The 9,100-nt window shown below is 55.6% G+C and overlaps 2 protein-coding genes across 4 annotated transcripts in view; one reads left to right on the top strand and one right to left on the bottom strand.

The window, feature by feature from the left end:
• The window catches only part of ANKRD24 (ankyrin repeat domain 24), a 56,658-nt gene extending 52,442 nt beyond the window's left edge, over positions 1–4,216 (bottom strand). Inside the window, 2 exon segments of the mRNA XM_011943610.1 lie at positions 1,535–1,722; positions 4,110–4,216. Coding sequence (XP_011799000.1) covers positions 1,535–1,570 — 36 coding nt within the window. The 5' untranslated portion in view covers positions 1,571–1,722; positions 4,110–4,216.
• A 733-nt stretch (positions 4,217–4,949) lies between these two features.
• The window catches only part of SIRT6 (sirtuin 6), a 9,889-nt gene continuing 5,738 nt past the window's right edge, over positions 4,950–9,100 (top strand). The window contains exons 1-3 of one of the 3 annotated variants that reach the window (XM_011943456.1): positions 4,950–5,080; positions 6,641–6,768; positions 8,304–8,486. In XM_011943456.1, coding sequence (XP_011798846.1) covers positions 5,015–5,080; positions 6,641–6,768; positions 8,304–8,486 — 377 coding nt within the window. In that variant the 5' untranslated portion in view covers positions 4,950–5,014. Of the gene's footprint in view, positions 5,081–5,217; positions 5,323–6,640; positions 6,769–8,303; positions 8,487–9,100 lie in introns of those variants that run through there. The other 2 variants (XM_011943458.1, XM_011943457.1) reach the window with 2 other exon arrangements.

Below are 9,100 nucleotides of genomic sequence, written 5' to 3'. Positions count from 1 at the left end.
AAAAAAAAAAAAAAAAAGAATCTGCCTGTCACGCCCGTGAATCAAGCAGACCTGGTCCAGCCTCCGAATCTGTCCCCACACGGGTCTGTGCCCCGCTCCTCACATGCCTGCCTTCACTTCTCTAATTCCTCCCTATTCTTCCAGGCTCTGCTCCAGCGCTGCCTCCTCCAGGTAGACTCCCTGATTTCTCCAAGCCACACCGGTTGGGGAGGTTGTATCCCCTGATGGGAAAATTAAAGGCTCCAAGTCAAGTTTGCTCACCCAGGCCAGGCACAAAGAGGTACTCAGGAAGGCTGACTGCCTGTCCCTGGAGGTGAGCACTCCTTTTCATCCTCTCCATCTGTGCCCTGAACTGGCTGCCACAGGGACTTGGGGGGCTGAGAGGGAGTGGGGATGACGGAGGAAGAAGTATGTCTTTCCAGGAGTTCATAGCTAAAGACACGGATGCAAGAGAAGACAGCTGGATCTACCTCATGGCCTTTGAACTGGCTGTTCCAGCCACTTGGAATGCAATTCCTGCAAACTCCCTCCCCTACTCCCCTTCCCCTTCTTTTTTTAATTTTCTTTTTATTTTTGAGATTGAGTCTCACTCTGTTGCCCAGGCTGCAGTGCAATGGCACAATCTCGGCTCACTGCAACCTCCACCTCCCGGGCTCAAGCAATTCTCCTGCCTCAGCCTGGGCTCAGAGTAGCTGGGATTACAGGTGCCCACCACCACACCCAGCTAATATTTGTATTTTTAGTAGAAACAAAGTTTCACCATGTTGGCCAGGCTGGTCTCGAACTCCTGACCTCAAGTGATCTGCCTGCCTCGGGTTCTCAAAGTGCTGGGATTACAGTCATGAGTCACCATGCCCAGCTCTCCCCTTCCCTTTCCAGTCTTTGCTCCAATAACACCTTCTCTGGGAAGCCTTCCCTGGCCACCCTCTTAAAAACTGCAGCCACCTCCCCTGCCCTGGATGCTTCAATTCCCTTTTCCTGTTTTGTCTGTCTTCGCGACACAAAACACACATTGTCACTTATTTATCTTGTTTCGTGTTCATCTCCTGTACTCAGCGGTCGGATCCACAAGGGCAAGGATTTTTGCCTGCCCTATTCCCTGGCTGATTCCCCGGTGCCTGGAACAGCGCCTGCTATCTAAATATGTGCTGAGTACACACACTCCAAAGCAAAAGATCAAGGTCCAAGGGAAAGTGGGTCCTTGGGAAAGCAAGGGGTCACTGTGGCCGGGGAGAGCGCAGATTGGATGGGGAGGTGGTACTGGGGCCAAACTGTGATGAGGAGGGTCTGATAGGTGGCAATGCAGGGAGAAGATATTCCATGGGGAACAGACTAGGGTCCAGGCAAAGGCCTGGACTGGAAAGCTTGTATGGGGAGCAGTGGGGAGGTCAGGACGCTAGGGGGCAGCAGAGAGGAAAGGAGAAGAGGTGGGTACTGGAATGAAAGGGAGGGTCTTCAGCCAAGCCCCAGGAGACAGAAGCCTGAAGTTGGGGGGGGGAGGGCGTGTATCCCGCATCTAGGGCCTCACACTCACCTCTGTCTTCTTAAATCGCGCCCTGAGAGTCTTCATGGTCGGTGCCCTGCGTTTCTCCTCTTCCCAGGCCACCTGAGGAAGGTCAAGGGTGGGGTAAGGTGAGGGACACCAGTCCTGGTGGGCGGCAGGGTCCCTCGCCTCTCCCTCCTCAAAAGGGCCACTTCCTCCTCCCTGACCAGTCCTGGCCCCTAGAGCAAGACACAGACCTGCTGTATCTCCTACCTGCTGTGTGTCCTTTGGGCAGGTTACTTGCCCTCTCTGTTTTTATTTCCCTCATCTATAAAACGAGAGAAACGATCCTTTCTTGAGCAACTCATGGTCAGTTTTCAGTATGGTCCCTACATAGAGCCTGGCTAAACATGAGGGGCTCCATAAATGCATCTCACTGGTATTTCCTGTTGTCCAAACAGATCAAGCCTTCTCTGGTCTAACTTTTCTCTCTGTGCAGTTATTTCTGCCTAGAATGGTTTCCTTTTTCTTCTCAGAACTCCTACTCATCCTTCAAAACCCAGGTACCAAAATCCCTTGCTCTGATCAGCTTTGCCTCTCGTTCCCAAGCAGAGATCTAACTCCCCAAATTGGGTTCCCGCCTACCCTGGCTGGGTCTCTTCCTCTGCCTCACCCCTGGCTCCATGGGCTGGAAGGGTCTGGGCTGATTCTGTCTTTTGCAACAGTAGGGGGCTCCCTGGGGACTGAAGCCAGGGCTGAGGGCTCTCAGCATAGAGGCATGTTTGCTAGATAATCAGAGGGAACCTCCATGTGACAGCAATTCATCTATAGTGGGTGAAGGTCTGGGGCGATGGCTGCATGTATGTGTGTGACGTGAGCGTGGGGCACGTGCATGCATGCACATCTGTCCACCTGGGCCTGTTCTATGTTCCGCATGTGCAGGCACGGAGGTCAGGCAGGACTATCTCGAGGGGGTGTCTTTTTTGAGGGGTGTGACTGTGAGGCCCTATGTCTGAAAGGGATCTCTGTGATGGAGAATCTGTATTTGCCTCTTACCAGGGAGTAGGGGTTGGGATGGCCTCTATCTGTCCACCTACCTACTTGTGAATTCTCCAAGCCACCCTTCCACCCAGTGCCCTATGCACTCACCTGGGCATCCATCCTCCCACCTAAGCACTGTACACCCACCCACTGGCCACCAACCACAAACTCACCCACCCAATTCGTGTTCTCATGGTTCTTCATCACCCTTTAATCAGGTTTCACCCACACATCCATCCACCCGCCCAAACACCTACCAACTCCCACCACTCATCCATCCACTCATCTGCCCATCCATCCACTATCCATCTCTTCATCCATCCACCCAACCACCCATCCATCCATCCGCACATCCATCCATCCATCTGCACATCCATCCATCTGCCCACCCAATCACCCACCCATCCACCCACCTACCCATCCACTCATCCACTCATCCATCCACTTATCCATCCATCCATCCACCCACCCACCCACCAGTCCATCTATTCATCCACCCATCCATCCAACCATCCATCCATCCATCATCCATCTACCCATTCATCCATCTACCGAACCGCCAATCCATCTATTCGCTCCCCATCCATCCACCCACCCATCCATTCATTTACCCCTCCACCAGTACCCATTCACTCACTACCTACCCTTTCTTCTTCTACCTCTGACTGGAGGATTCAATCACACCCAAAGCAGGGGGTAATAAGACACCCAACAGAGGAGTTCACAGGCTGCTTGGGAGAAGACAATCCGTGGGCTTGGGGGAGGGAAAAATGCCTGCTAAATTTAGGGAGCTGCTTGCTGGAAGAGGTGATGGTAAATAAGAAGGGCCTGATGGCCGGGTGGGATGTTGAGCACCCGCCTTGGAGGAAGCTAGGCAGGGCACAGGCCGGCAAGTGCGAAGTGCGTGGGTGAAGGACTGCATGTGTGTGTCAGGGTACCCGGGTAGCTCTGAAGCCTGGCTGGGACCCAGCACAGCTTCTTTCTCCCACACACAAGGGCTCAGGGGCTTGGGGCCCTAAGGGGATCCTCCATCCTGGGCCTCTCCCACCTCCTTCCTCCCCTACCTCCTGCAGCTCCAGTGCCCCGAGCTCCCGGCCACAGTGCCCACTGCCGGCTCCGGTTACCCACTCCCAGCTGGGCCACGAGCAGCTCCAGCTGCTCCACTCTGACACCTGATCCGCTCTGAGCAGGCGGCCGCCCCAGGGGGCCGGGGATGAGCCGAGGGAGGAGACAGGCTGGCAGCGGACTGCCTGTTGGCCAACTGGCTCTGGCGGGAAGACACCCACGATCTTCCCTGTCATCACTGGACTGATTTCAGTTTCTGGAAGGAGCCATGCTCTTCCTCTCTTCTCAGCCTTTGCACTTGCTGTTCCCCTGACCAGGAACATTCTTTCTGTACTTCATGTCACCCCCAACCGGCTCTACCTGGCTCATGCACTCTTTAGATCTTTGCTGCAACATCTCCTCCTCCAGGAAGCCCTCCCGGATGCCCCTAGCCTGGGTCAGGTGCCTCCTGTGAGCCCCCTCATTGCCCTGTGCTCTCTTTGTCACCCATTGCACCCCAACCACACCATGTCACCATTACCTGGTCACATGTTTGTGTCCACCCCCAGCCACCAGGGCATAGATGGTACCACCTTTGTTCAAAGTAGGTACTCGACACATGATTCTTAAACGAGTCCTCCAGGCCACCAACCCCATTGACCTTGAGCAGGACCTGTCCTGCAGAACGCAGAACCTCCAGTTGGATGATACTCAAATAACCTGGCCGGGCGCAGTGGCTCAGGCCTGTAATCCCAGCACTTTAGGAGGCCGAGGCCGGCGGATCACCTGAGGTCAGGAGTTCGGGACCAGCCTCTGACTAACATGGTGAAACCCCGTCTCTAGTAAAAAATACAAAAATTTGCTGGGCGTGATGGCGGGCGCCTGTAATCCCAGCTACTAGGGAGGCTGAGGCAGGAGAATCGCTTGAACCCGAGAGGCGGAGGTTGCAGTGAACCGAAATCGCTCCACTGCACTCCAGCCTGGGTCACAGAGCGAAGCTCCGCCTCACAAAAAAAAAAAAAAAAAATACTCTGAAAACTCTGAGTTGCATTCAAAACCCTTGGACTGGGGTCCCTGCTGTCCGGCTCTGTCCTTACGGAATTTACTAATCCGTAAAAGGGGTTGTGGGGGCATCGACAGCCTGTGTCCCTCATTTTAGAGGTGACTGGAGAACTGTCACGTAGGTGGCCGCCCCAATTTCCCGCCCGGGTCATAGGGCAGCCTCTTCCCAAGCCGCGCGGACGCCTGCATGCAAAGAGGCAGTCTTCCTTCCGACAGCAGTTAATATGGCGCCTGCGGCGTCAGCACGAGGCGCATGCGCCTTGCCGTGGGAGGCCGGGTGCGCAGGACGGGAACGTGGTTCCTCCTTCTTCCCCGCCCCGCCCCGCTTCCGGCGGAAGCGGCGTCAACAAGGGAAACTTTATTGTTCCCGTGGGGTAGGCGAGGATGTCGGTGAATTATGCGGCGGGGCTGTCGCCGTACGCGGACAAGGGCAAGTGCGGCCTCCCCGAGGTGAGCGCGTCCGAGGTTCCCGAGCTTCGCGCCCCGGGGCCGCGGGGCATTGTGGGAATATCAGGAGGCATTGAGGCTAGACCATGGGAGGGACTTCCCAGTGAGGAAGGGGCGGGAAGTGACGCCCCTGCGCGCCCGGGGACGGGAACACGCCCAACTCTGTGGCCACCCTGTCGGGGCTGATGGGGGAGAGAGGGGATGTAGTTCCAGGAGGAGGGAACGACAGGCGCAAAGGCAGGGAGGTGGGAATAAACACATTTGGAGAACGATTAGGCCTGGGAGGTTTCCAGAGTCGGGCCAGGACGGGGCTCAAATGCCAGGCTGGGGAGTTGGTACTTTATCCTGAGGGTGATGGGGAAGGGTTTTGCCCTGGCGAGGGACCTGGACAGAATGTGCCAGAAAGATCCCTCCAGCCACTCGGAGGGGAAGTGGAGGGATCGGCTGCCCCCTCCGCGCACTGTGGGACTTTGGGGAAGTCATTTCCCTTTTGGGTAGTCATTTCCCTTTTGGGTCTCCATCTCCATCCTTTCTGCAAACGAGGGGAAGATGGCCCCATTCCGTAAAGGCTGGCCCATGCATTCTGAATCATGCATTTAATGAGCGCCGATGTTGTGCGCCCGTCCAGAAGACCCACTCTTCATGCTGCTGTTAGTCACTTTATTTTATTATTATTATTATTATTATTGAGACGGAGTTTCTGTGTCGCCCAGGCTGGAGTACAGAGGCACGATCTCGGCTCACTGCAACCTCCGCCTCCCAGGTTCAAGTGATTCTCCTGCCTCAGCCTCCTCCATAGAGTAGATGAGATTACAGGCCCCTGCCACCACGCCCAGCTAATTTGTGTGTTTTTAGTAGAGGGGAGGTTTCACCATGTTGGCCAGTCTGGTCTCGAACTCTTGACCTCAAGTGATCCACCCACCTTGGCCTTCCAAAGTGCTGGGATTACAGGCGTGAGCCACCACGCCCGGCCTGTTAGTCGCTTTATTCTACCAACATTTATGGAGTACCTACCGTGGGTCAGGCACTTTCTAGGTACTCGGGCCACAGCCAGAAGCAAGACAGATTAAAAACCCCTCTTTCTAGTAAGAGAGACTGACTAGGGGTTGCATGGAAACCAGGTGGCCAAGGGAGGCGTCACTGTCACTGAAGTGACATCTGAGCCACAAGTTACAGGAGGTGAGGGAGGGAGCTATGTGGGTATCTGGGAGAAGAGCATTAAAGGGTGTGGCCTTAAGCAGGACTGTGCCTGGTGTGGAGGAACAGGGAGGAGACCTATGTGGCTGGAGCAGAGTGAGGCGGGGAGAGGGAGGAGAAGAGGGCAGGGAGGGGGCAGGGGAGGTAGTGCAGGGCCTGGTGGGCCGTGGGGAGGGCTAGGGCTTTGACAAGGCAAGTGGGAGTCATGGAAGGTTGTAGGCAGAGGAGGAGCATGAGGACAAGCTGCCTTTTCCAATCCAGTTTCCTCCCTCCGGCAAGACAGGGACAGCTCAGTCTGTGGCTTGTGTGTGGCCTTGCCAGTCGGGGAACTGTTTTGACCCCTCCGTCTGCTCTCTCCCCCCACAGATCTTCGACCCCCCGGAGGAGCTGGAGCGGAAGGTTTGGGAGCTGGCGAGGCTGGTCTGGCAGTCTTCCAACGTGGTGTTCCACACGGGTGCCGGCATCAGCACTGCCTCTGGCATTCCCGACTTCAGGTCTGTGAGTGTGCAGGGGAATTCGAGGCAAGGCCCACCAGACCGCCAGGGGCTTTCCTGCGAGCCACACACATCTGGGAAGTAGAACCCATCCATCTGCTTTTCTCCTGGATATGTCCTGGGTACTGGGGAGGGGGAACAGCCCCTCCCTATAAGATGTGTCCCTTGGCTGGTCGTGGGGGAATCACAAGGTCAGGAGTTCCAGACCAGCCTGGCCAGTATGGTGAATCCCTGTCTCTACTAAGAATACAAAAATTATCCAGGTGTGGTGGCGCACATCTGTAGTCCCAGCTACTTGGGAGGCTGAGGCAGGAGAATCTCTTGAACCTGGGAGGTGGAGGCAATAAGCCGAGATCGCACCACTGCACTCCAGCCTGGGCGACAGAGTGAGGCTCCGTCTAAAAACAAACAAACAAAACAAAACAAAGATGTGTGCCTGTCACAACCAGCATTCCACTCACCCCACTGGCCAGAACACGGTTGCCTGATCACATCTGGCTGCAAGGAATGCTGGGAAATGTAGTCTTTCACATTTGCAAGTGTAGCCAGGCGTGGTGGCAGGCACCTGTAATCCCAGCTACTTGGGAGGCTGAGGCAGGAGAATCGCCTGAACCCAGGAGGTGGAGGTCGCAGTTAGCCGAGATCGTGCCATTGCACTCCAGCCTGGGCGACAGAGCCAGACTCCATCTCAAAAAAAAAAAAAAAAAAAGAATTCCAAGGCGTGAATTGCTCCTCCTTCTCCGCTTCCATAACCTGCTGTGGCTCCCCATTGCCAGGCAGTGTAGAGTTCTGAATACCTTGTGCTGGAAGCTGAAGCCCTTCCTGCCCCAGCCCTGAATCACCTCTCCAACTTCAGCCCCTCCTGCTCCTGCTGCAGCCCCAAAACACCTGCATTTCCCAGCTCTTCCCAGCACCAGGCCTTTGTTTACCCCTTCTGTCTGATCTTCCCTCTCACCCTTCAAGAAACTGCTCAGCCTCCTCCAGGAAGCCCAGTCAAGCCTGGACCAAAAGAGATAACCTGGGCCTGGGGAAGCCCAGGGCCCCCACCACCTCCACTGGGCTTCCCCAGGCCCGGGTACCTCCTCTGGTCCAGGCTTGACTCTTGGGGCCAGAGGGTCTGTGTCCACATGTCTCCCCCAAGATCAAGGGCTTCTGGAGGGCAGGGCTTGGGTCCATGTGGGCATCGTCCGGGCTCATTGCAGCAGCAGTGTTGGTTGAATAGAATAAGTCATTTTTGCCTTGGTGTGAATTCATCTCTCTCTGCCTGCCTCTTTCTCTCTCCAATTCTGTCTCTGACTTGCTTTCTTTGTCTTTAACTCTTTATCTCTCTGTCTGTGTCTTGTTCTATCCTCTCTCCCTGTTCTTCCGACTCACCGTCTATTTCTCTCTTTCTGATTCCCTCTCTGTCTCGCTGTCTCTCTCTGTCTCCTGATTTTCCCTCTCTCCAACTTTCTCTCTATGCCTCTCTGATGTTCCCTCTGTCTCTTTTGCTGTTCCCCTCTCCCTGTCCCTCTCTCCCGGCCTGCCACCTTCAGGGGTCCCCATGGAGTCTGGACCATGGAGGAGCGAGGCCTGGCCCCCAAGTTCGACACCACCTTTGAGAGCGCACGGCCCACGCAGACCCACATGGCGCTGGTGCAGCTGGAACGCGTGGGCCTCCTCCGCTTCCTAGTCAGCCAGAACGTGGACGGGCTCCATGTGCGTTCAGGCTTCCCCAGGTAACACCCGGGCCCCGCCCCCCAGGAAAGCACCTGGGGCCTCACAAACCACGTTTGTGTTTTTAGGGGGAAAGTCCCCTTTTCCTGGTTCTGTAAGATTCTAGCCCTGAGCTCTCTGGATCTTTCTTGGCCCAGTGTGTGGAGATTTCTGAGCCCCATGGCTCAGAGCTGTCCCCGCCGGGGCCAGAGGCAGAATTTCCCTTGGGATGGGGCCGAGTGGAGCAGAGCTGTCAGGGTCTAGAAGTTGCAGTTTGTTGTTGTGGTTGTTGTTGTTGTTTTTGAGACCGAGTTTCGCTCTTGTTGCCCAGGCTGGAGTGCAATGGCGTAATCTCGGCTCAGCCTCCCGGGTTCAAGCAATTCTCCTGCCTCAGCCTCCTAAGTAGCTGGGATTACAGGCAGGTGCCACCGCACCCAGCTAATTTTGTATTTTTAGTAGAGACGGGGTTTCTTTTTTGTTTTTTGTTTTGAAACAGAGTCTCGCTCTGTTGCCCAGGCTGCAGTGCAGTGGCGTGATCTCCACTGACTGCAAGCTCCACCTCCTGGGTTCACACCATTTTCCTGCCTCAGCCTCCCAAGTAGCTGGGACTACAGGCATCCGCCACCTCGCCTGGCTA

The sequence above is a fragment of the Colobus angolensis genome, unplaced genomic scaffold (assembly GCF_000951035.1).
Source record: "Colobus angolensis palliatus isolate OR3802 unplaced genomic scaffold, Cang.pa_1.0 Scaffold22, whole genome shotgun sequence".
In the NCBI taxonomy this organism is placed as follows: domain Eukaryota; kingdom Metazoa; phylum Chordata; class Mammalia; order Primates; family Cercopithecidae; genus Colobus; species Colobus angolensis.
This window is presented reverse-complemented; position numbering and strand designations above follow the sequence as displayed.